The 27,447-nt window shown below is 45.6% G+C and overlaps 1 protein-coding gene across 10 annotated transcripts in view; it reads left to right on the top strand.

Moving 5' to 3' along the window:
* Positions 1 to 27,447, top strand: part of rapgef2b (Rap guanine nucleotide exchange factor 2b) — a 508,586-nt gene that overhangs the window by 413,627 nt on the left and 67,512 nt on the right. For 8 of the 10 annotated variants that reach the window (XM_072495767.1, XM_072495764.1, XM_072495763.1 and 5 more), the window contains 5 exons: positions 4,136 to 4,519; positions 13,394 to 13,605; positions 14,699 to 14,822; positions 15,406 to 15,429; positions 16,681 to 16,904. In XM_072495767.1, the coding sequence (XP_072351868.1) occupies positions 4,136 to 4,519; positions 13,394 to 13,605; positions 14,699 to 14,822; positions 15,406 to 15,429; positions 16,681 to 16,904 (968 nt within the window). The remainder of the gene's footprint in view (positions 1 to 4,135; positions 4,520 to 13,393; positions 13,606 to 14,698; positions 14,823 to 15,405; positions 15,430 to 16,680; positions 16,905 to 27,447) is intronic. The other 2 variants (XM_072495765.1, XM_072495762.1) reach the window with 1 other exon arrangement.

Here is a 27,447-nt window from a genome sequence, read left to right as displayed (position 1 = left end):
GTGGGAAAGCATGTGTCATTTGAGGCCAAGACTATCGTAGTGGATAATGGAGGGAGATACGTGATGGTGAGTGGTAGGTTGCAAGGGACGTGGGTGGTGTTGGTAAATGTATACGCCCCGAACTGTGATGATGCTGGATTCATGAAGCGCATGTTGGGGCGCATTCCGGACCTGGAGGTAGGAGGCCTGATAATGGGAGGGGACTTCAATACAGTGCTGGACCCGGCACTGGACCGCTCCAGATCAAGGACGGGAAAGAGGCCGGCGGCGGCCAAGGTGCTCAGGGGGTTTATGGATCAGATGGGGGGAGTGGACCCATGGAGGTTTGCAAGACCGAAGGCCAGGGAATTTTCTTTCTTTTCCCACGTGCACAAGGCCTACTCCCGGATAGATTTCTTTGTTCTGGGCAGGGCGCTCATCCCGAGGGTGGAGGGGACGGAGTATTCGGCCCTAGCCGTTTCGGACCATGCCCTGCACTGGGTGGAAATGGGGCTGGGAGAGGAGAGGGACCAACGCCCGCTGTGGCGGCTGGACGTGGGACTGCTGGCAGATGAGGTGGTGTGTGGGAAGGTGAGGGGGTGTATCGAAAGGTACTTGGAGGCCAACGACAACGGAGAGGTGCGAGTGGGGGTGGTATGGGTGGTGTTGAAGGCGGTGATCAAGGGAGAGCTAATCTCCATCAGGGCTCATAGGGAGAAGACAGAGGGCATGGAAAGGGAGAGGTTAGTGGGGGAGATTTTGCGAGTGGACAGGAGATACGCAGAGGCACCGGAGGAAAGATTACTTGGGGAAAGGCGACGGCTCCAGACGGAGTTTGACCTGTTGACCACGGGGAAGGCGGAGGCACAGTGGAGGAAGGCGCAGGGGGCGACCTACGAGTACGGGGAAAAGGCCAGTCGGATGCTGGCACACCAGCTCCGTAAGAGGACGGCAGCGAGGGAAATAGGGGGAATCAAAGATGGAAGAGGAGCCACGGTTCAGAGTGCAACGAAAATAAACAAGGTATTCAAGGCCTTCTATGAAGAGCTGTACAGATCCCAGCCCCCAGGGGGGAAGAGGGGATGAGGCGACTCCTAGACCAACTGAGGTTCCCGAGGGTGGAGGAGCAAGAGGCGGCTGGTTTGGGGGCACCAATCGGGTTGGAGGAGCTGAGGAAGGGTTTGGGGAGTATGTAGGCGGGGAAGGCCCCGGGGCCGGACGGGTTCCCGGTGGAGTTCTATAGAAAGTATGTGGACCTGTTGGCCCCGCTACTAGTGAGGACCTTTAACGAGGCAAGAGAGGAGGGGACCCTGCCCCCGACAATGTCGGAGGCGACAATTTCCTTGATTCTAAAGCGAGACAAGGGCCCACTGCAATATGGATCGTACAGGCCGATTTCGTTCCTCAATGTGGACGCTAAGATATTGGCAAAAGTGCTGGCCATGAGGATTGAGGACTGTGACCCGGGGGTGATTCATGAGGACCAGACGGGATTCGTAAAGGGCAGGCAATTAAATACTAATGTGCGGCGGCTCTTAAACGTGATAATGATGACATCGGAGGAGGGAGAGGCGGAGATAGTGGCAGCTATGGACGCGGAAAAGGCCTTTGACCGAGTAGAGTGGGAGTACCTCTGGGAGGTGTTGCGTAGGTTTGGGTCCGAGTGGGAGCTGGGTTAAGCTCCTTTACAACGAACCGGCGGAGGTCGGAGTACTTTCGGCTGTACCGAGGAACGAGGCAGGGGTGCCCCCTGTCCTCCCTGTTGTTTGCATTGGCGATCGAACCATTGGCCATGTCGTTGAGGGAGTCTAATAAATGGAGGGGGGTGGTCTGCGGGGGAGAAGAGCATTGGGTGTCGCTATACGCGGATGACCTGCTGCTGTATGTGGCGGACCCAATGGAGGGGGATGGTGGAGGTCATGCAGACTCTGAGGGAGTTTGGGGAGTTCTCGGGCTATAAGCTCAATGTAGGGAAGAGTGAGCTTTTTGTATTACAGGCAGGGGACCAAGAAAGAGGGATAGGGGACCTACCGCTGAGGAGGGCGGTGGGGAGTTTTCGGTATCTGGGGATCCAGATAGCCAGGAGTTGGGGGGCCCTACACACATTGAATCTGACGAGGTTGGTGGACCAAATGGAGATGGACTTCAAAAGATGGGACATGTTGCCGCTCTCATTGGCGGGTAGAGTGCAGTCGGTCAAAATGGTGGTCCTTCCGAGGTTTTTGTTTGTGTTTCAGTGCCTTCCCATCATGATCACCAAGGGCTTTTTCAACAGAGTAGGTAGGAGCATTATGGGGTTTGTGTGGGCGAATAAGACCCCGAGGGTAAGGAGAGGGTTCCTGGAACGCAGTAGGGACCGAGGAAGGTTGGCGCTGCCAAACCTAGGGAGCTACTACTGGGCAGCAAATGTGGCGATGATCCGCAAGTGGGTTATGGAGGGAGAGAGGGTGGCATGGAAGAGGATGGAGATGGCGTCCTGTAAAGGAACGAGCTTGGGGGCGTTGGTGATGGCACCGCTGCTGTTCTCGCCATCAAAGTATACCACGAGCCCGGTGGTGGCAACGTTAAGGATCTGGGGCCAGTGGAGACGGCACAGGGGTGCAGTGGGAGCCTCGGTGTTGTCCCCGATCAGGGGTAACCACCGGTTTGTCCCGGGGAAGATGGACGGGGGGTTCCAGGGCTGGCATCGGGCGGGGATTAGAAGAATGGGGGACCTGTTCATTGATGGGACATTTGCGAGCCTAGGGGCACTGGAGGAGAAGTTTGAGTTACCCCCGGGAAATGCATTTAGATATATGCAGGTGAGGGCTTTTGTGAGGCGACAGGTCAGGGAATTTCCGTTGCTCCCGGCACAAGAAATTCAAGACAGGGTGATCTCGGGAGTATGGGTCGGGGAGGGCAACGTTTCGGCAATACACCAAGAGATGAAAGAAGAGGGGGAAGCGCTAGCAGGAGAGTTGAAGGGTAAATGGGAGGAGGAGCTGGGGGAGGAGATCGAGGAAGGTTTGTGGGCTGATGCCCTGGGTAGGGTTCATTCCTCCTCCTCGTGTGCCAAGCTCAGCCTGATACAATTTAAGGTGGTTCACAGAGCGCACTTGACGGGGGCGAGGTTGAGTAGGTTCTTTGGGGTAGAGGACAGATGTGGAAGGTGTTCATGGAGTCTGGCGAACCATGTCCATATGTTTTGGTCATGCCCTGCACTGGAGGGGTTCTGGAGAGGAGTGGCGGGAGCAATATCTCAGGTGGTGAAAGTCCGTGTCAAGCCAAGCTGGGGGCTAACAATATTCAGAGTAGTGGATGAGCCGGGAGTGCAGGAGGCGAAAGAGGCCGGAATTCTGGCCTTTGCGTCCCAAGGAGCCCGGCGAAGGATCTTGCTATTGTGGAAGGAGGTGAAGCCCCCTAGCCTGGAGGCCTGGATAAACGACATGGCTGGGTTCATAAAGCTGGAGAGGATTAAGTTTGCCTTGAGAGGGTCTGCGCAGAGGTTCTACAGGCGGTGGCAACCGTTCCTAGACTACCTCGCGGAGCGTTAGAGGAAGGTCGGTCAGCAGCAATGGGGGGGAGGGGGGGGGAACGAGAGATTGTTTGAGGGGATGGATGAGCAGGAGATAACATGGAGGGTGGGGGAAACTGGCACGTGCGGGCGAGAGCCAGTGTATAAAGCTATGTAAATATACCATTTTGCCATGTATATATCTTGCTCAGTGGGTTTTTGTGTTATTTTGTTAGCGGGGGGGGGGGCTATTGTTTGTAGGGGGGAAAAATTGTGTTGTTAAAAAACTTTAATAAATATATATATATATATTTTTTTTTTAAACTGTCTTTTACCATTTCTTTCTTAATATATATTTAATACACCCCCCCCCCCCCCCCCCCCAATCTTATCCACCTTTCCTTCACCTTTCTCCTCTTTGCTTCCCCCTTCCCCTCCCCCCACATCTACAGTTCATCCTCTGGTGTTAGTTTCCCTGCTGCTTGACCTTTCACATCTTTTGTTCTCTCTGGGGACTGCCATTAGCATTCTTTCCCCTTGGTTTCTGTGGCTTGCTGGTATAAAATAAATTGAAAATAATTATTTTACACTGGAACAAGTGTTAAGTTAGTGTTATTGCTGTGTTCTTTTCCATTTAACTAGTGATTCTTTTTCCTTCTCAAGGTACTATCTGAAGAATAACATGGAAACAGAGACACTGTGCTCAGATGAAGATGCTCAGGAATTGCTTCGGGAGAGTCATATCACTCTGTTACAACTAAGCATGATTGAAGTTGCCACCCAGCTCTCCATGAGGAACTTTGAACTGTTTCGTAATATTGAACCCACAGAGTACATCGATGACTTATTTAAACTTAAGTCAAAAACTGAATGTGCCAATCTGAAGAAGTTTGAGAACATTATCAATCAGGAAACATTTTGGGTTGCAACAGAGATCCTTAAAGAGTCAAACCAATTAAAAAGAATGAAGATAATTAAACACTTTATCAAGATGGCACTGCATTGTCGAGAATGCAAGAACTTTAACTCCATGTTTGCAATTATCAGGTAAATAATATATAGCAATAAGATCAACTCTTCTAAGAAGTATTTTTAGTCACTTTTAATTCTTTTACTCAGTGTAGGAATGACAAAATTCTAATAGTGAATGTACGGTGGTAAATACCTTTTGCTGTAAATGGAACATAAGTACAATACATCTTTAATTATGGCATACAATCCAACAAAAATACTGCAGGCGCTGGAAATCTGAAGTAATGGAAGTTTATCCAGCATTTTCAGATTTTATTTGTATTCTAAAGTTCAGTTGAAAGTGTGCCCAACATATTGTGCATTTTAAATGTTTTAACTCCTATTCAGCCATATGGCATTGAAGTATCTACCATGCAGCAGAGAAGGTTAAGTTAGTTGAGATATCATGAGATGTATGGCAATAGGGATTCTGGAGGCAAATTCTACAGCAAAAAACATGTTCATTTCTATTTTTAAAAAATATATTTATTCAAGTTTTTCAACAAATTTTCAGCAAACCCCCCCCCCCCCCCCGCCCAACAAAAAGAAAGCAACAAGAACACAACAAGTAGAAATTATACATTGTATTTCCCCCATATACAGTAACCCCCATATACCAGTAAAAAGCACAAATAGGGGGGGAAGAAAACACCTTAACCCAAACACCACCCCAAGAGAATCTCCCCTCCCCGCCCCTGAGCTGTTGCTGCTGCTGACCTCCTCCTAACGCTCTGCGAGATAGTCTAGGAACGGTTGCCACTGCCTGAGGAACCCCTGCACAGACCCTCGCAAGGCAAACTTTATCCTCTCCAGCTTGATGAACCCTGCCATGTCATTGATCCAAGCTTCCACACTAGGGGGCTTCGCAACCTTCCATAGTAGCAAAATCCTCCGCCGGGCTACGAGGGACGCAAAGGCCAGAATACCAGCCTCTTTCGCCTCCTGCACACCCGGCTCGTCCGATACCCCAAATAATGCTAATCCCCAGCTCGGCTTGCCTCGGGCATTCACCACCTTGGACATAGTCCTCGCAAAACCCCTCCAAAACCCATCCAGTGCTGGGCACGACCAGGACATATGGACGTGATTTGCCGGGCTCCCCGAGCACCTCCCACATCTGTCCTCCATCCCAAAGAACCTACTCAACCTCGCCCCTGTCATATGCGCTCTGTGAGTAACCTTGAACTGTATTAGGCTGAGCCTGGCGCAAGAGGAGGAAGAATTAACCCTACTCAGGGCATCAGCCCACAGACCCTCATCTATCTTCTCCCCAAGCTCCTCCTCCCACTTGCCCTTTAACTCCTCCACCGAGGCCTCCTCCTCTTCCTGCAGCTCCTGATAAATTGCCGAAACCTTGCCTTCTCCAACACATACACCCGAAATCACCCTGTCCTGAATCCCACGTGCCGGAAGTAGCGGGAATTCCCTCACCTGCCGCCTCACAAACGCCCTCACTTGCATGTACATGAAAGCGTTTCCCAGGGGTAGCCCAAACTTCTCCTCCAACGCCCCTAGGCTCGCAAACGTCCCATCGATGAACAGGTCCCCCATTCTTCTAATCCCTGCCCGATGCCAGCTCCGAAACCCCCCATCCAACCTTCCCGGGACAAACCGATGGTTCTCCCGAATCGGGGACCAAACCGAGGCCCCCACCTCGCCCCTGTGTCGCCTCCATTGCCCCCAGATCTTCAGCGTCGCCGCCACCACCGGACTTGTGGTGTACCTTGTCGGCGAGAGCGGCAGCAGTGACGTCACCAGCGCCCTCAGGCTCGTGCCCACACAGGACACCATCTCTAACCTCTTCCACGCCGCCCCCTCTCCCTCCATTACCCACTTACGGATCATCGCCACATTGGCTGCCCAATAATAGCCACACAGATTCGGCAGCGCCAGCCCCCCCTGTCCCTGCTAAGCTCCAGAAACACGCTCTTCACCCTCGGGGTCTTATTCGCCCACACAAATCCCATGATGCTCCTACTTACCCGTTTGAAAAAGGCCTTGGGGATCATAATGGGAAGGCACTGGAACACAAAGAGAAACCTCGGAAGGACCGTTACTTTTACCGGCTGCACCCTACCCGCCAGTGAGAGTGGCAGCGTATCCCATCTTTTAAAATCCTCCTCCATCTGCTCCACCAACCGCGTCAAATTAAGCTTGTGCAGGGTCCCCCTACTCCTAGCTACTTGGATCCCCAGGTACCGAAAGCTCCTTTCCGCCCTCTTCAGCAGTAACTCGTCTATCCCCCTTCCCTGGTCCCCTAAGTGCACCACAAAGAGCTCACTCTTCCCTACGTTGAGTTTATACCCCTTAAAGTCCCCAAACTCCCTAAGGATCCGCATGACTTCCGCCATCCCCTCCACTGGATCTGCAACATACAACAACAGGTCATCGGCATACAACGACACCCGGTGTTCCCCTCTCTCCCCCCCCCCCCCCCCCAATCCCCTCCATTTCCTGGACTCCCTCAGTGCCATGGCCAGCGGCTCATGTGCCAGTCAAACAACAAGGGGGATTTCTCGTCCCCCGGTACAGCCGAAAGTACTCCGACCTCTGCCGGTTCGTAGTCACACTCCACCGGGGCACTATATAGCAGCCTGACCCAACTGATGAACCCCTCCCCGAACCCAAACCTCCGCAGCACTTCCCAAAGATACTCCCACTCCACCCGATCAAAGGCCTTCTCCGCGTCCATAGCTGCCACAACCTCCGCTTCCCCCTCCAACGAGGGCATCATAATCACATTGAGGAGCCTTCGCACATTTGTATTTAGATGCCAACCCTTCACGAACCCCGTCTGGTCCTCATGAATCACCCCGGGACACAGTCCTCAATTCTCGTAGCCAGCACCTTCGCCAGCACCTTAGCATCAACATTGAGGAGCGAGATTGGTCTATACGACCCACATTGAAATGGATCCTTGTCCCGCTTCAAGATCAAAGAAATCAGCGCCCTGGACGTTGTCGGGGACAAGGTCCCCTCCTCCCTCGCCTTATTAAAAGTCCTCACTAGCAACGGGCCCAGCAGGTCCACGTATTTCCTATAAAATTCAACCGGGAACCCATCCGGCCCCGGGGCCTTCCCCGCCTGCATGTTCCCCAATCCTTTAACCAGCTCCTCCAGCCCAATCGGCACCCCCAAACCAGCCACCTGCTCCTCCTCCACCCTCGGGAACCTGAGCTGATCTAGGAATCATCGCATCCCCTCCTCCCCCACTGGGGGCTCAGACCTGTACAGATCCCCAGAGAAGTCCCTAAATACCTTGTTTATTCTCACCGCACACCGCACCGTATTCCCCCCTTTATCCCTAACTCCACCAATCTCCCTCGATGCCTCCCTCTTACGACGCTGATGTGCCAGCATCGGACTCGCCTTCTCCCCATGCTCATAAACCGCCCCTTGCGCTTTCCTCCACTGTGCCTCTGCTTTCCCCGTAGTCAGCAGGTCAAATTCCATCTGGAGGTTCCGTCGCTCCCTAAGTAGCCCCTCCTCGGGGGCCTCTGCATAACTCCTGTCCACCGTTAAAATCTCCCCCACCAACCTCTCCCTGTCCCTCCTCTCTCTCTTCTCCCTGTGGGCCCTAATGGAGATTAGCTCTCCCCTGACCACCGCCTTCAACGCCTCCCAGACTACCCCCACCTGCACCTCCCCGTTGTCATTGGCCTCCAAGTATCTTTCAATACACCCGCGCACCCGAATGCACACCCCCTCACCGCCAACAGTCCCACAACCAGGCGCCACAGTGGGCGCTGGTCCCTCTCCTCCCCCAACTCCAGCTCCACCCAATGCGGGGCGTGGTCCGAGATGGCTATGGCCGAGTATTCCGTTCCCTCCACTTTCGGGATTAGCGCCCTACTCAAAATTTTAAAATCTATCCGGAAGAAGGCTCTATGGACGTGGGAAAAGAAGGAAAATTCCCTGGCCTGCGGCCTGGCAAACCTCCATGGATCCACCCCCACCCCCCACTATCAAGCTTCCTACCTCCAGATCCGGAATCCGACCCAACATGCGTTTCATAAATCCGGCATCATCCCAATTCGGGGTTTATACGTTCACCAGCACCACCCGCACCCCCTGCAACCTACCACTCACCATCACATATTGACCTCCATTATCCGCTACAATATTCAGTGCCTCGAACAACACCCGATTCCCCACCAGCATTGCAACCCCTCTGTTCTTCGCATCCAGCCCTGAATGAAAGACCTGCCCTACCCATCCCATTCTCAGCCTAACCTGATCTGCCACCTTCAAATGTATCTCCTGGAGCATAACCACGTCTGCCTTCAGTCCCTTTAAGTGCGCGAACACCCGGGCCCTCTTGACCGGCCCGTTCAGGCTCCTCACATTCCAAGTTATCAGCCGGATCAGGGGGCTACTCGCGCGCGCGCGCCCCCCCCCCCCCCCCTTGCCGACTAGCCATCTCCTTTTCTAGGCGAGCCACGTGCCTCCCGCACCCTGCAGTCCCCCAGGCGGCGGACCCTCACCCCGACCACCTCTCCTACTTCCAGCTCCCCTTTGGCCAATGCAGCAGCGACACCCCCCTCCTCCCCCCCCCCCCCGCTAGATCCTCATCTAGCCATTTTGCTCCCCCCATGACACTCCCGTAATTCAGCTGACTCCTGCTGACCCCGGCCTCTCCCGCCATTCCATCGACCCCCCAGTGTGAGAATCCCCCCACCCCTTGGCAGTCAGTGTGCACTCCTCTCCAACATTGCCCTTCCCCCCGGCCCCACCCCCATCCTTCCCTAGCGCGGAAAAAAGCCCGCCCTTTCCGTCTGAGCCGCCCCCCCCCCCCTTCTGCCGCAGCTCCTTTTTGTGGCCTTACCCCAACTCCCCATCCATGGGCCTCCACCCCCCCCCCCCTCTTCTTCCGTGGGGCCCTGCCCCTCCAACACCGACGCCCACACTCTCCCACAGCCCCCACGTCAAATCCATTCACCCAGCACCGAAACAAAAAGAACATTCTCCAAACGCAGTAAACACAGTAAACATCCCCCCACGACAAACCCTCAGTTTGAGTCCAACTTCTCAGCCTGGATAAAGTTCCATGCCTCATCAGGCGTTTCAATATAATGGTGCCGATCTTGGAACGTGACCCACAATCGCGCTGGCTGCAGCATCCCGAACTTCACCCCCTTCCGATGGAGAACCGCCTTAGCCCGGTTAAAACCAGCTCTCTTCTTAGCCACCTCCACACTCCAGTCCTGGTAAATACGGATCTCCGTGTTCTCCCACCTGCTGCTCTGTTCTTTTTTGGCCCATCTCAGGACACACTCTCTGTCCATAAAGCGGTGGAACCTCACCACTACAGCCCTTGGCGGCTCGTTGGCTTTGGGTCTCCTTGCCAGGACCCGATGAGCCCCATCCATCTCCAGGGGCCTCGGAAAACTCCCGCGCCCATCAGCGAATTGAGCATCGTGCTCATATATGCCCCGGCATCGGGCCCCTCCACTCCTTCAGGGAGACCCAGAATCCGAAGATTCTTCCTGCTCGACCTATTCTCCAGGTCCTCAAATTTTTCCTGCCACCTCTTGTGCAGTGCCTCGTGTGCCTCCACCTTCACCGCCAGGCCCAAGATCTCATCCTCGTTCTCCGAGGCTTTTTGCCGCACCTCCTGGATCGCCGCCGCTTGGGCCTTCTGGGTCTCCACAAGCTTCTCAATCGCCGCCTTCGTTGGCGCCAGCATTTCTGTCTTCAGCTCCGCAAAGCAGCGTTTAAGGAATTCCTGCTGCTCCTGTGACCACTGCGCCCATGCTGCTTGGTCTCCACCCACCGCCATCTTGCTTTTCCTCCCTCGCACTTTCCGCTGCACCAGGATCACTTTTTTAACCGCTCCACTCATGGTCCAATCCATATAATGTCGGGGGAACCTTGCTGTCACCTTCCCACACGGAGCCGTCGAACAATTGCCGTTGGGGCCCCTCTAAGAGCCCAAAAGTCCGTTCCCGGCGGGAGCTGCCGAACGTGCGACCTACCTAGGCATAGCCGCAACCGGAAGTGAAACATGTTCATTTCTATAGTAACTTTAATCTGAAAGAAAATCCCAAGACACTTCACCAAAAGAAAACCTACCATCCTTGAGCAGTCTGGCCATTGTGTGATTCCAGATCTACACTTTCTCAGGGCATCTATAAATGTGCAATAAATGTCAGCCTTGCTGGTAGCCAACACCCTGGGAATGAATTTAAAGAAGGATGCCAACCCAAAAGAGGGAGGAGAAAATGCAACAAAATGCTTTAAAAAAGAGGCAGGTTTTAAGGAGTCTTAAACGATGAGAAAGGTGAAGAGCGGCAGAGGGGTTTAGGAAGGGAATTCCAGAGCATCGGATCTAGAAGGCTGAAAACTGCCAATGTTAAAGGAAAGGGAGGATTGAAGATGGGGATCAATGTTGGAAGAATGGCTAATTCTTGAAGGGTGGGTGGGGTTGCAGTTATTTTGCTAGAATATGTTTGGCGGGGGATGGGGGGGTGAAGTGTTGAGACCATGTAGGAATGTTAAATTTGGGATTGTAGATCCTAAACTTGTGGGGTTTTATAGATCACTGTTCAATTTTAAAACGCAATTAATGGAAAGGCCTAACATGCACCCTGCTAAAAGGAATGCACAAACAAAAAGAAAATGAAATTACATTTACTAGAAAATACAAAACATAGTATGGAACTATAGAAATCTAATATACAAAATGGTAGCACAAAACTGAAATATGAATGAAAACCTTGTGTGTTTCCATTCAAACTAGCAAGGGGAATTCAAATTATTTCAAGTCTTTTATCATTACACAAAAATTACTTTATGTGCAGGATATAAAACTGAGCAAAGGCTGTTGGCTTGAACTAACAATCTCAAAGTAACATTTAACAAGGTGACTGTTGAGTAGGGGCACAAGGCCTCATATTATTTTCTTCAACCTTCTTATGTTTTACTGGCATAAATGAATATTTATTTTCAATTCGCTAGGCGTTTCATGTGACCATTTACATTCCTTACAAGGCTTTATTGAATTTAACAGGGAGGGAGAAGATTATGAAAGGCAGGTTAATATGGGCCAGTACTGAACCAACCAATACAACTATAAGGGTAGAAGCAAGAACAGAAGGGGTTTGGGAGAATGTGTAAATGAGGAAGAGGGAGGTAGTAAATAGAAAATGACTCATGCTTGATATATTACTAAGCCTGAAATTAAGCTTCTACTGCATGGTATCTACTTATAGACAAAACCTTCAGCCAAAGGTATAATTTTAAAATGCATTATGTAGGAGTTGCTATCCTGGCAACTTCAAAGCACATCACGATGCTAGGAGCACTTAAATAAAATGAACTTTCATCAAAATGGTATTTTGTAGAAGTTGCAACCAGCATCTGTGATTGTTCCCTTATTTTTTCTTAACTAATTATATATTAGTGGAAATATTACAGAAGATGAAAAGGCATTGTAGTACTGTAAACTGTAATAGCAGTCTTGTATTAAGATTATTCTGTGAAAGAAAATTAAAATGCGTCACTGAACTTTCCAACTGACTGTAAAGTGAAGCTTCGGCACCATTCATCAGATAAGGAACATATTTTCCTTCAGATGATGACTGACTCAAATAATCTTAGGGTTGTAATTCTTCACTTACGGAGCCACGGTAAACCAGCTTTGATTATGCAAATGTGTTCCCTTCTATGGGAAATTATGCTTTTTATGCATTTAAAAATCTTAATGATGTATTGAATAGTAACTAAAGCTGACGAACATTAAAACGCAATATTTATGGTTAGCATTCAAAAGTGGTTTGTGTATAAAGTGCAAATATTGCAAACGTACGAGGAGAATTTAACGATTTATACAAATAGTGAATCTCTGAGATGACTTGTAATATTTGGGTATGTAAATAGTTTCAATTGCAAGACAGGTGTGCTTAAATTGTAGTCCCAGTGCTGGAATATTGAAGGGGCACGAGACTAAGTGGGTTAGACTTGCAAGTGAGGTTTCCGACAATCCTCTATGCTTGCTGAAAGTGACTGTAGCCAAGGATGTTAATTAACCTTCATTACAATACCTGAATTCTGTTGAAAAAGAATAGTGGGGATCAAGATTGTTAACAATATTTAAGCTCGTGATGGTGATGTGTTGGGTGTTCTGGATCACAAACGGGTCACCAACACTGGAAGTGGTGCAACTCTATTTTATTGTAAGGTTAACTATATTAACATACTTGAACTGTGGGTAAATGCAATACCAGCTTTAACTGTTGACCCGTGCCTAGTCCTAACCAGGTGATGCACTCAGCACATGGTGAATGTCTGTGTTGCAGGCTGTGAGCTCTGTGCTCCGAGCTGGCTGCTACTAGAATGAGCGGGAACTCTCCTGTCCCCTGTCTTTATAGTGTGTGCGCTCTCACTGGTGATTGGCTGTGGTGTTGTGTATGCTGATTGGTCCCACTGCATGTCCCATCAGTGCGTGTGTGTGTGTCTGCAACATAATATACTGGTGTATATTATGACAGATGGATGATGCAAACAGAATGTTTTCTGCTTGAAGTTCAACAATGTAACATTTGTTTTAATCTGTCTTGGAAACTATGAAATTATAATGGTATAGGTTGTGCTGTGGATCTTGATGCTCCATATGTAAATTAGTGTTCCTGTTTATAAATGTGTGCTACGCCTTTTGCTGAATGGCTTTGGCCGTTGATTGTGTGAATTGAATCTTGCCCATGGTCTTTGTTTGAACCCATAATGCCATCCAGACATTTAATGGTTCATACAAAAGAGGGGAGAAACAAATTTGAAACATTGGGATTTAGTTAAGGAAATATGTAAGATGGCAACATATCATGTTAAGTTGATGGTTTATTTTTTTAAATACCTATTTAAATGTTGTAAGTAACACTTACTGTATTTTCTTTGTCTGCACACAAAATCTAGTGGTTTATATCTTGCACCAGTGGCAAGACTGCGGAATACTTGGGAAAAACTTCCAAATAAATATGAGAAGTTATTTCAGGACCTTCAGGACCTCTTGGATCCCTCCAGAAATATGGCTAAATACCGCAATGTTCTCAACAATGAGAACCTGCAACCTCCCATTATTCCTCTCTTCCCAGTGATCAAGAAAGATTTAACATTCCTGCATGAAGGTAGCTCTGTTTTTTTTTAAATTGTGATGGTGGCTCTATTTTTGTATTTTGTTCTCCTTGATGTACCACTGCTGTCTTCACACCGTTCTCTTGATTTCTGAATAATCGCTACATTAGCTCAGTTTGCTCTAGCATTTATGTATATTGTGTTTCACCAATCTCTTTACATTCCAAACTAATATGCCAAATTTGAGAGAGATTTGTTGCATCTTGTTACCCTAAATGCGGTCATATATAGACTATAGCATACATCTCTTTACCAGGATGTTATATAAATTGAACATGCACTGAGCATGTTTCATGATATCAACTGCTAATTTCTCAATAGACTTGTAATAGCTATCTTATGCCACACTAGCAATACTCTATTTTATACATTGTTGTCCACCATGACTTGCTGCGCTGGCCACAATTTATGGGTGGAATTCAATGGAGAAATGTCTCCGTTAACTTGTTGTGCGTTTTTCAGGGAGTTTCCCGCCAGCTCTGCCGGTGGGTTCCCCACTGCTATCCACTGACACTTAGTCACTTTTTTAAACCCTGGGGAGATTCTCACTGGTTTAGCCCACACTTAGAATTTTTTTCAGTACTGGGGAGCTGAACTCCGAAATCGGGCCACCATTTTGAAAGGGTGCCTTGATCTCTAAGATTAAGTTCGAATTGAGGGGACCAGCGGAGGGCTTTGAGACACGGTGGGGACTGTTTATGATCAAGTTCGAGGAATTATTCGTCGTGGGGAGGTGAAAAGGGGGGGAAAAATCTTGTACAAACTATGAACTGAGACGTGGAGAATGTTCTTCAATTTATTTATGCTTCTGTACTTTCGAATGTGTTTGGAATAAAATACATTTTAAAATAGTTTATCCCGGTTTATGGTCAGTGCAGTCTTCCTTCTACCAACATCCCTAGTATTGAAATCAATATATGTATGCAGTCTCATTCAGCCCTTCTTATAACTTTAAAACATTGACATTTCCTAATGGGGTCTTGATCTTTCATCTGGATTCTCTGAAAGTAAATTAGACATTTTGATGTAAAATAGAGCTTTATCTGGCTGTCCTTGTCAGGAGTCATTTTATTTTTCCTTCCTTAGGGAATGATTCCAAAGTGGAAGGTTTGGTGAATTTTGAAAAGCTACGGATGATTGCCAAAGAAATCCGTCATGTTGGCCGTATGGCTTCAGTTAATATGGATCCTGCTGTGATGTTCAGAACAAGGTTAGTTTTTAATCAGTTCACAGAATAATGGAATTCACAGCAATATAATCTGAGTCAATTAAAATTATTCATCATAGAGATTATAATACCTTCACAAATAGGGCTAGCTGTGGTCAAAAATGCTTTTTGTTCTTAAAAGAATAAGCACAGGGATCGTATCTATCTAGAAGTGATAGCAGTAGTGATGCTCTGAGAATACATAACTGGCTTTTCATTATAGTAATCTCTCCGATGTTTTTTGCATTTACTTTATATTTATAGAGAATGGTGGCAAAACAAAATCTCCAAATAGCCTTCAATTATCCTATGAAATTTCATTATAATCATAAAGTTGTTATTAAATTACTTTTTACAGTGAAGGGTGAAAGTTACTCTAACTGGACTGGGAAATGTTTGCATTTAACTCAGTATGTTTGATCACGGTCAGCTTCTGTGTTGTGATGACTGAAGTGACCAGACTGTGTTATGTCCCTTGGCTTCTGTTACTGCTTGTCTGAGACCTGGTCTTTTCTGTCTGAGCTTGTGATCTTTCTCTGTCTTTCTTCTTAATCCACGCTTCAATATTCATGGCTCTCACTTACAGGAAGAAGAAGTGGAGAAGTCTGGGGTAAGTGGTGTACTGCAGGCACCAAGGACATTTTTTTGTTAACATTTTGCATTTTCCCTCTGCTTCCTTTAAGCTTTGATATTTTTCAGTTTAACCCTTTTGTGCTCTGGCCTCATTGAATGATCTTTAACTACTCATGAGTCTATTCTAACATTGCTTAGGCTACTAAGGTAATTTGAGTGACTTCAGAAGCAATAACTTCAGAATCATTAAAGCACCACAGTCCCTTAAAAGTTGTGCATTTAATGATGGTTTGAAAACAAAATTCATATCCAGAGAGACAACAACTATTCAAAGTAAATGTTTTATGGATAGACAATGGATTTAATTGGCAGCTGTAAATTTGTGGGCAATTATGTATTATAATTACAATATGCTTATCCTATCATTCCTAAATCATTAGGGGGCTTGGGTTTGCCTTCTGGTTCCATCAGTGTTTCAGTTTCATGTTAGGCTTGTATCTGGTTTAATCAGTGGGTCATTTTAATCCTGGGCTTGATAGTAGTTGATAGAGGTGCAAATTAATGAATTTGGGTGCTTGTAAATGTAAAATTTTGTTTTTATTTATTGTAACTTAATTTACTTTTACAGCAAAAATGTTGATGGGTATTTATACATTTTAAAAATACTATCAATGTAATTTGTATTCTAAAGTTGTATTCTAAATATGCACCTATGATTAGGGAAATCCTAGTAACTCGGGTGATGGGAGCGATTTTTGAAGTCTCAGCATTCAGTGACTTTTGGGCTAAGCTTTGAATGGAATTACTGTATTTGTTTTTTGATCTTATGTAGAGGCTCCAAACTATGAGAACAAAAGGGACTGCACCTTCTTGCTGACCATCAAGTGGCATAGAGTAATAATAAGACAATTTAGTTTTTAGTGCAGTCAGGATTTATTACAACTGCTATTTAACATTATTCCTGCATGAGCTTCGATCCTACTCCAAATCTTTTGCCGGAGTTGTAATTTCTTTTAAACTAGTGGGCAGAAATGCTTATAGTGGTGTAAACTTTGGTTCCCAACTTGAAGCAGAATAGGGTTATCTGCAGAGTAGTTGCTGTTTTTTTCTTTTTCTTTTACTCTTCATTCCTTTTCTTTCATTTTTGTCTGTCTGACTTATGGAATGAGGCATGTGTTATTTTGAGCTTGAACAAGACTGACCTCAATCTGACCTTTGCATGTCCCAGTCTTTGACCTTCCATGCTGAAACCAGCGGCATCTCTCTCTCTTTCTCTTCACTGTGGCAGGTCGCTTAGTCAGGGCAGTACAAATGCTGCTGTGCTGGATGTGGTACAGGCCGGGGGACACAAAAAACGGGTACGCCGCAGCTCATTTCTCAATGCCAAGAAACTCTATGAAGATGCACAGATGGCTCGGAAAGTAAAACAATACCTTGCAAACCTTACTCTGGATATGGATGAAGAAAGCCTGCAGGCACTCTCAATGCAGTGTGAGCCAAGTACTAATACGTGTAAGTCACAATTTTGTTAATGTTCTTTGATGAAATGTTTTTGCATTGTATCAGATTTCATAAGGTTGTTAGTTAAAGGAACATTCAACTTAATTTCAGGTGTGAAAATTAATAAAATACGGTTTTGAAATAGTTGATTAAAATAACAGTAATCTTAACTTTCAATGTCACATTTTGTTACTAATTTAAATTATGGTTCTTCTGCATAATTAGAATTAGGTAATCCCTTATGAAGGTCGGATTTCAAATTCGTTATGATCATCAAGAGCAATTTATAATGTTTTTTTCACAGGCTGTGTTTTAATAAATATAATGCATAAATATTTCCTTTAAAAGCCAAATTTTAATTATCCATTGAGTGAACCACATTTCATGACTAATATGCCAAAAGAATTTCAAATTGAAGCTGCTGTCATTGCTGTTCATTTTGCAGATATAAGAAAGTGGCTATCTTCTTGACTGAACCAGTTTACGCTATCAGCTCTGAAATGTTCATTAATATTACAGTTCAAACCACCCCATTTTACTTCTTCAAAACTTATTATATTTCTAACTTTTCTCAGTTCTGATGAAAGGCCACCGAGCTGAAAAGTTAACTTTTTCTCTCTCCACAGAGGCTGCCAAGTCTGCTGAGTCTTTGCAACATTTAGTGGTTTTATTTCAGATTTTTAGGATCTGCAGTATTTTGCTTTTGTGTGCAGAATGGACTACGTGACTGTGCTGTGTTGATTAGCACCACGTGGACAAATATGGCTAGGATGGGGATGTACAGTTGTAAAGTAAAGTCAGAGGTGATAATCAAATAGCAACATGATGGCTCCCTGAGCTACTATGTGTTTGACAATGTCATGCCTACAAATGAATGAAATAAAAAATGAAATGAAAATGAAATGAAATGAAAAAGTAACAAAACAAAAGTAACAGACTTGTAGTGAATAACATAGGATGTAAGATTACATGGGTGTTTGAACTTTTTTATCTCTTGGATGACTGGAAGAACATTTCTAGGACATTTCCTTAGAGGAGAGTGCCTGGGTCAGGTTGCATCCACAGTAAAGCAGATTTTACATGGTTTTACAAAAGAAGTAGAAATAGGTGTTCTGGGGCATATGACTATTTCTTGATCCACATTTTATCATCTTCTCGGCATTGGTTCTTAATGAGGTTTCAACAACAATAATTTAATTTACAACTACAGGTTCAACAATTTCAAGTCAGGTCTCTTGGCTATTTCTGCAAAATGTTTATAGTGCTGGCAGATAGATTTAAAATATGCAAAAATGTGTTAATGATAAATCTAGAATTCTTTTGAAAAGGGCTCTGAAAATGACTCTTTAAAATTGGTGAGCACCAATAAAACAGCAGGTAGGTACATGGGCAGAAACTATTGTTAAGACTGTGAGAGAATCCTTACAATTTGTAAGACTGTGAGGGCAGACTACTGAACCATAGGAGTGATAACACTGATCAATAGGTATCTTTTATGGTAAAACAAACTTTTAATTTAAAAATAGAATTAACCATATCAACAGCAAGGAGATAGCACGAATTAACAGTTAAAATGGTTCTTAAATAAAAGGGAAAAAACTTTAACTCACTATCTACACTTGCCACTGTATATTCCAATTAAACAACCCAATATGGTTCAAATGCCACATAAGCTAGCAATCAAGATTTCTTTCTTCTCTGCAGAACGTTGGAGAGAGTCCCTTTCAGGATCAACCTGAAAATTCTTCTGTCTTGTCAGACTAAAATCCTATGGCAAGCTGCAAACTACAGACAGACCTGGCTCCTCTCATTCATTACATCACCTATATCCCAAGCATCCAAGCATAAAGAATTCTCCAATCTCCCCGCACTAAGATGTCCCATGACCTGCTTAGCTAGGACTAAACACAATCCTCATAAATTACATCATACATATCCCAAGCATAATGCATTCTCCAATCTTCTCCCACTAAAATGTCCCATGACCTGCGTAGCTAGGACCAAACATAATCCTCATAAATTATCTATACCCCAAGGAGCCTCCTAAACATAAACTATATTCCATTAGCCTTCCAAATGTAAACAAGTAAATAATTAAAATCAAGGATTACTTAACCTTTACTACCCCTTAATCACAGCTATCATAGACATGCTGCTTGTATATATTTGAACCCAGGGTTTTAATAACATTATTACAACAAAACACAATATATAACAATTTCCTACATTCATTACAATCACACTATCTAATGTGATCATCTTCATGGCTTGTAAATTTAGTTGGACGAATCATTTTATTCATTATTTTACAATTTCAGATAAGTATTACTATTAGCAAGAAATAAAGAGACAGATTGATTATGTTATAATACTGTAGATGCCATATTGCCAAAAGTACATGTTTAAAACTCAGTTTCTGTTTTATGAGGTAGTTACAGATCTAATTTATTGACCCTTGTACTGTTGCTGCATTGATTATGTGAAATTTGGTTTCAGCCGTGGAAGTTTTATATAGGAAAATAAATAGAAACACATTTGAGTTAAACATTGCTGATGGTGTTTAAATTGGGAAACTGAGAATTTAAAGAACTGGGTAACTTATGTCTCAAAGATTGGTTTAACCAGGTCGGTCAAGGCAGCCTTGAGGAGGAGTTTATAGAATGTATCTGCGATAGTTTCCTAGAACAGTATGTAATGGAACCTAGGAGGGAACAAGCGGTCCTAGATCTGGTCCTGTGTAATGAGACAGGATTGATTCAGGATCTCATAGTTAGGGATCCTCTCGGAAGGAGCAATCACAATATGGTGGAATTTAAAATACAGATGGAGTGTGAGAAGGTAAAATCAAACACTAGTGTTTTGTGCTTAAACAAAGGAGATTACAATGGGATGAGAGAAGAACTAACTAAGGTAGACTGGGAGCAAAGACTTTATGGTGAAACAGTTGAGGAACAGTGGAGAACCTTCCAAGCGATTTTTCACAGTGCTCAGCAAAGGTTTATACCAACAAAAAGGAAGAACGGTAGAAAGACTGAAAATCGACCGTGGATATCTAAGGAAATAAGGGAGAGTATCAAATTGAAGGAAAAAGCTGGTAAAGTAGCAAAGATTAGTGGGAGACTAGAGGACTGGGAAATCTTTAGGGGGCAACAGAAAGCTACTAAAAAAGCTATAAAGTAGAGTAAAATAGATCAGGAGAGTAAACATGCTCAGAATATAAAAACAGATAGTAAAAGCTTCTACAAATATATAAAACAAAAAAGAGTGGCTAAGGTAAATATTGGTCCTTTAGAGGATGAGAAGGGAGATTTAATAATGGGGGATGAGGAAATTGCTGAGGAACTGAACAGGTTTTTTGTGTCGGTCTTCACAGTGGAAGACACAAATTACATGCCAGTGACTGATGGAAATGAGGCTATGACAGGTGGGGACCTTGAGAGGATTGTTATCACTAAGGAATTAGTGATGGGCAAGCTAATGGGACTAAAAGTAAACAAGTCTCCTGGCCCTGATGGAATGCATCCCAGAGTGCTAAAAGAGATGGCTAGGGGAATTGCAAATGCACTAGTGATAATTTACCAAAACGCACTAGACTCTGGGGTGGTCCCGGCAGATTGGAAATTAGCAAACGTGACACCACTGTTTAAAAAAGGAGGTAGGCAGAAAGCGGGTAATTATAGGCCAGTGAGCTTAACTTCGGTAGTAGGGAAGATGCTGGAATCTATCATCAAGGAAGAAATAGCGAAGCATCTGGATGGAAATTGTCCCATTGGGCAGAAGCAGCATGGGTTCATCAAGGGCAGGTCGTGCCTAACTAATTTAGTGGAATTTTTTGAGGACATTACCAGTGCGGTAGATAACGGGGAGCCAATGGATGTGGTATATCTGGATTTCCAGAAAGCCTTTGACAAGGTGCCACACAAAAGGTTGCTGCACAAAATAAAGATGCATGGCATTAAGGGGAAAGTAGTAGCATGGATAGAGGATTGGTTAATTAATAGAAAGCAAAGAGTGGGAATTAATGGGTGTTTCTCTGGTTGGCAATCAGTAGCTAGTGGTGTCCCTCAGGGATCAGTGTTGGGCCCACAATTGTTCACAATGTACATAGATGATTTGGAGTTGGGGACCAAGGGCAATGTGTCCAAGTTTGCAGACGACACTAAGATGAGTGGTAAAGCAAAAAGTGCAGAGGATACTGGAAGTCTGCAGAGGGATTTGGATAGGCTAAGTGAATGGACTAGGGTCTGGCAGATGGAATACAATGTTGACAAATGTGAGGTTATCCATTTTGGTAGGAATAACAGCAAAAGGGATTATTATTTAAATGATAAAATATTAAAACATGCTGCTGTGCAGAGAGACCTGGGTGTGCTAGTGCATGAGTCGCAAAAAGTTGGTTTACAGGTGCAGCAGGTGATTAAGAAGGGAAATGGAATTTTGTCCTTCATTGCTAGAGGGATGGAGTTTAAGACTAGTGAGGGTATGCTGCAATTGTATAAGGTGTTAGTGAGGCCACACCTGGAGTATTGTGTTCAGTTTTGGTCTCCTTACTTGAGAAAGGACGTACTGGCACTGGAGGGTGTGCAGTGGAGATTCACTAGGTTAATCCCAGAGCTGATGGGGTTGGATTACGAGGAGAGGTTGAGTAGACTGGGACTGTACTCGTTGGAATTTAGAAGGATGAGGGGGGATCTTATAGAAACATATAAAATTATGAAGGAAATAGATAGGATAGATGCGGGCAGGTTGTTTCCACTGGCGGGTGAAAGCAGAACTAGGGGGCATAGCCTCAAAATAAGGGGAAGTAGATTTAGGACTGAGTTTAGGAGGAATTTCTTCACCCAAAGGGTTGTGAATCTATGGAATTCCTTGCCCAGTGAAGCAGTAGAGGCTCCTTCATTAAATGTTTTTAAGAGAAAGATAGAAAAGTTTTTTGAAGAATAAAGGGATTAAGCGTTATGGTGCTCGTGCCGGAAAGTGGAGCTGAGTCCACAAAAGATCAGCCATGATCTCATTGAATGGTGGAGCAGGCTCGAGGAGCCAGATGGCCTACTCCTGCTCCTAGTTCTTATGTTTTCAAATCATGGACAAGTGTGAACATCCACCAAAATATGTGCATCTTAAAACAATCAGTGCTTACATGAATTCAGGAAAATGTGCTGCCATAAGTCCTGGATGTAGTTGACATATATCATGGTAACTTCACAAAATAGTGAAATATAGAGCCAGAGTTTGATTTTTAACAATTACTACTGATTTACAGTGGTTGTGGCTCTGGGTAGTCCAAGGACTCAGACACTTTAATGTGTTGACTTTTATATGGAGCTGTGTTTAAAATCATTTTAAGGCACTGCTCACACGAACTGTCTGGTGAGCTTGTAGCGCACATTGAAATTAGCGGGTACGATGTTGTGGGCATCACCGAGTCATGCTGCAAGAGGATCAGAGCTGGAATCGAAATGTCCAAGGACCTGTGTCATATCAAAAGGACAGGCAGAAAGGCATAGGGGGCAGGGTATCCTGGTTCGTAAGAAATTAAATTAAATCAATATAAGGTCAGAATGCGTACAATCTGTGTGGGTAGAGTGGAGGACTCGCAAAGGAAAAAAGACCCTGATGTTACATACAGGCCCCCTAGCATTAGTCAGGATGTAGGACAGAACATAAATCAGGAGATAGAAAAGGAATACAAGACAGGGAAGTCAGGGACAGCGTAAAAAAGCATACAATGTAGCAAGGATTAGTGGGAAGCCAAAGGAATGGGAGACCTTTAAAAGCAAGCAGAGGACAACCAAAAGAGCAGTAAGGGGGGAGAAGATGAAATATGGGTATAAGCTAGCTAGTAATACAAATGAAGATTGCAACGGTTTTTTGGATAAATAAACGGTCAGAGAGAGGCAAGAATGAACATTGGAACACTGGAAAATATGGCTGGAGAAGTAATAATAGGAAACAAACGAATGGCAGAGGGACTGAATAGGTACTTTGCATCAGTCTTCACAGTTGAAGACACCAATGGCATACCAGAACTTGAAGAGAATCAGTGGGCAGAGGTGAGTGTAGTGGAGAAGGTGTTGGGGAAGCTAAAAGGTCTGAAAGTGGATAGATCACCTGAACCGGATGTACTACGCCCCAGGTTTCTGAAGGAGATAGCTGAGGAAATTGTGGAAGCATTGGTGGTGATCTTTCAGGAATCACTGGAGGCAGGGAGGGTCCCAGAGGACTGGAAAGTGATGATTGTAACATCCTGTTTAAGAAGGGAGGGGGGCAGAAGACGGGAAATTATAGGCCAATTAGCCTGACTTCGGTCATTGGTACGATTTAGACTCCATTATTAAGGATGAGATTTCAGAGTATTTGGAAGTGCGTGGTAAAATATGGCGACGTCAACATGGTTTCGTAAGGGGAGGTCATGCTTGACAAATCTGTTAGAGTTCTTTGAGGCGGTAACAAGGAAGTTAGACAAAGGAGAACCAGTGGACTAGTGGTGTTCCCAGGGGTCAGTTGGGACCTCAGCTATTCATAATATACATTAATGGTCTGGGAGCTGGAACTGGGGGTACTGTTGCTAAGTTTGCAGATGATACAAAGATATGCAGAGGGACAGGTTGTGTTGAGGAAGCAGGGAGGTTGCAAAAGGACCTGGACAGGTTAGATGAATGGGCAAAGAAGTGACAGATGGAATACAGTGTAGAAAAGTGTGAGGTTGTGCACTTTGAACAAAGAAAAGTACAGCACAGGAAAAGGCCCTTCGGCCCTCCAAGCCGTGCCGACCATGCTGCCCGTCTAAACTAAAATCTTCTACACTTTCTGGGTCCGTATCCCTCTATTCCCATCCTATTCATGTATTTGTCCAGATGCCCCTTAAATGTCACTATCGTCCCTGCTTCCACCACCTCCTCCGGCAGCGCGTTCCAGGCACCCACTATCCTCTGTGTAAAACATTTGCCTCGTACATCTCCTCTAAACCTTGCCCCTCGCACCTTAAACCTATGCCCCCTCGTAATTGACCCCACTACCCTGGGAAAAAGCCTCTGAGTATCCACTCTGTCATGCCCCTCATAATTTTGTAGACCTCTATCAGGACGCCCCTCAACCTCCGTCGTTCCAGTGAGAACAAATCGAGTTTATTCAACCGCTCCTCATAGCTAATGCCCTCCATACCAGGCAACATCCTGGTAAATCTCTTCTACATTCTCTCTAAAGCCTCCACATCCTTCTGGTGGTGTGGCGACCAGAATTGAACACTATACTCCCAAGTGTGGCCTATACAGCTGCAACATGACTTGCCAATTCTTATACTCAATGCCCCGGCCAATGAAGGCCAGCATGCCGTATGCCTTCTTGACTACCTTCTCCACCTGTGTTGCCCCATTCAGTGACCTGTGGATCTGTACACCTAGATCTCTCTGACTTTCAGTACTCTTGAGGGTTCTACCATTCACTGTATATTCCCTACCTACATTAGACCTTCCAAAATGCATTACCTCACATTTGTCCGGATTAAACTCCATCTGCCAGCTCCCCGCCCAAGCCTCCAAACGATCTAAATCCTACTGTATATTCTGACAGTCCTCATCGCTATCCGCAATTCCACCAACCTTCGTGTCATCTGCAAACGTACTAATCAGACCAGTTACATTTTCCTCCAAATCATTTATATCATTTATACGAACAGCAAAGGTCCCAGCACTGATCCCTACGGAACACCACTAGTCACAGCCCTCCAATTAGAAAAGCACCCTTCCATTGCTACTCTCTGCCTTCTATGACCTAGCCAGTTCTGTATCCACCTTGCCAGCTCACCCCTGATCCCGTGTGACTTCACCTTTTGTACTAGTCTACCATGAGGGACCTTGTCAAGGGCCTTACTGAAGTCCATATAGACAACATCCACTGCCCTACCTGCATCAATCAGCTTAGTGACCTCCTCGAAAAACTCTATCAAGTTAGTGGGACACGACCTCTCCTTCACAAAACCATGCTGCCTCTCACTAATACGTCCATTTGCTTCCAAATGGGAGTAGATCCTGTCTCGAAGAATTCTCTCCAGTAATTTCCCTACCATTGACCTCACCGGCCTGTAGTTCCCTGGATTATCCTTGCTACCTTTCTTAAACAAAGGAACAACATTGCTACTCTCCAGTCCTCCGGGACATCACCTGAAGACAGTGAGGATCCAAAGATTTCTGTCAAGGCCTCAGCAATTTCCTCTCAAGCCTCCTTCAGTATTCTGGGGTAGATCCCATCAGGCCCTGGGGACTTATCTATCTTAATATTTTTCAAGACTCCCAACACCTCGTCTTTTTGGATCTCAATGTGACCCAGGCTATCTACACACCCTTCTCCAGACTCAACATCCACCAATTCCTTCTCTTTGGTGAATACTGATGCAACGTATTCATTTCGTACCTCGCCCATTTCCTCTGGCTCCACACATAGATTCCCTTGCCTATCCTTCAGTGGGCCAACCCTTTCCCTGGCTACCCTCTTGCTTTTTATGTATGTGTAAAAAGCCTTGGGATTTAACTTAACCCTATTTGCCAATTACTTTTCGTGGCCCCTTCAAGCCCTCCTGACTCCTTGGTCAAGTTCTTTCCTACTTTCCTTATATTCCACACAGGCTTCGTCTGTCCCCAGCCTTCTAGCCCTGACAAATGCCTCCTTTTTCTTTTTGATGAGGCCTATCTCTCGTTATCAAGGTTCCCGAAATTTGCCGTATTTAGCCTTCTTCCGCACAGGAACATGCCGGTCCTGAATTCCTTTCAACTGACATTTGAAAGCCTCCCACATGTCAGATGTTGATTTACCCTCAAACATCTGCCCCCTATTTAGGTTCTTCAGTTCCCGCCTAATATTGTTATAATTAGCCTTCCCCCAATTTAGCACATTCACCCTAGGACCACTCTTATCCTTGTCCAGCAGCACTTTAAAACTTACTGAATTATGGTCACTGTTCCCAAAATGCTCCCCTACTGAAACTTCTACCACCTGGCCGGCCTCATTCCCCAATACCAGGTCCAGTACAGCCCCTTCCCTAGTTGGACTGTTTACATATTGTTTTAAGAAGCCATCCTGGATGCTCCTTACAAACTCTGCCCCATCTAAGCCCCTAGCACTAAGTGAGTCCCAGTCAATATTGGGGAAGTTGAAGTCTTCCATCACAACAACCCTGTTGTTTTTACTCGTTTCCAAAATCTGTCTACCAATCTGCTCCTCTATCTCCTGCTGGCTGTCGGGAGGCCTGTAGTAAACCCCCAACATTGTGACTGCACCCTTCTTATTCCTGATCTCTACAACATCATAGTTCCAAGCACTAATCCAAGCTCTAAGTTCATCTGCCTTACCCGTAATACTTCTTGCATTAAAACATATGCACTTCAGGCCACCAGACCCGCTGTTTTTAGCAACATCTCCCTGTCTGTTCTTCCTCAGAGCCATACTGGCCCTATTCCCTAGCTCTCCCTCAATGCTTTCACCTTCTGACCTATTGCTCCGGTACTCACCCCCCTGCCATACTAGTTTAAACCCTCCCGTGTGACACTAGGAAACCTCGCGGCCAGGATATTTATGCCTCTCCAGTTTAGATGCAACCCATCCTTCTTATACAGGTCACATCTGCCCCGGAAGAGCTCCCAGTGGTCCAGATAATGGAAACCCTCCCTCCTACACCAGCTGTTTAGTCACGTGTTTAGCTGCTCAGTCTTCCTATTTCTAGCCTCACTGGCACCTGGCACAGGGAGTAATCCTGAGATTGGTAGGAAGAATAGAGGCATAGACTATTTTCTAATTGGGAAAAGGCTTCGGAAATCAGAAGCACAAAGGGACTTGGGAGTCCGAGTTCAGGATTCTCTTAAGGTTAACATGCAGGATCAGTTAGCGGTTAGGAAGGTGAATTTAAGATATATTTTGATGTAAGAGTATTGGACTGGTTGGTTTACTGGCTTACAGAGCCATCTTCACTTTCTGCTCAAGCCCTATCTCTGAAGAAAATACATGGCTAGAATTAAGGGCTCCTTCTGGTAAAGCACACTGGCATTGCAGTTTATTCTATCTGTCTTTTATAGTCATTTATCAAGTAAAACTTGGAACCTTTTTTTTTGTTCCATGTGTTTATTTCTTCTTCTCAACTTCTAAAACTGCAGGGCAATTATTGTGTTTTAAAAAGGTCCTTTCCAGCTTTGGGTCTTGTGACCTGCAGCATGATGACATTGTGGCAATATATGGATAATGTAATGCCTGCCTCCCACAGAGGAGTAGGTTGAAAGGTGGTGGGGAATAGTTTAATCAACCAGGAAAGTACGACGTGGAGCACCATTCGATTTCTGACTGTTCCCTGATTAAGTCAGAGGCAGGGACGGTTGAGGTAGGCCTTCCCAACCCTAAGCCAATTAAAGTCCATAAATGCCTCATCTCTGCCATTGATATTTTGCCAGTGACCAGTGGTGGGTTGGAGTGCCCTGGAAACCTACCTGCAGGTTTGGGTGGTGGTGGCAGGGGGAGGGGCTGGGATTGCAGTATCCCTCTGATTGGGCACCTGGGGGAAAACAACCCC

The sequence above is a fragment of the Scyliorhinus torazame genome, chromosome 3 (assembly GCF_047496885.1).
Source record: "Scyliorhinus torazame isolate Kashiwa2021f chromosome 3, sScyTor2.1, whole genome shotgun sequence".
In the NCBI taxonomy this organism is placed as follows: Eukaryota; Metazoa; Chordata; class Chondrichthyes; order Carcharhiniformes; family Scyliorhinidae; genus Scyliorhinus; species Scyliorhinus torazame.
Note: the sequence above shows the minus strand (reverse complement) of the source record. Positions and strands in the feature narration are given on the sequence as shown.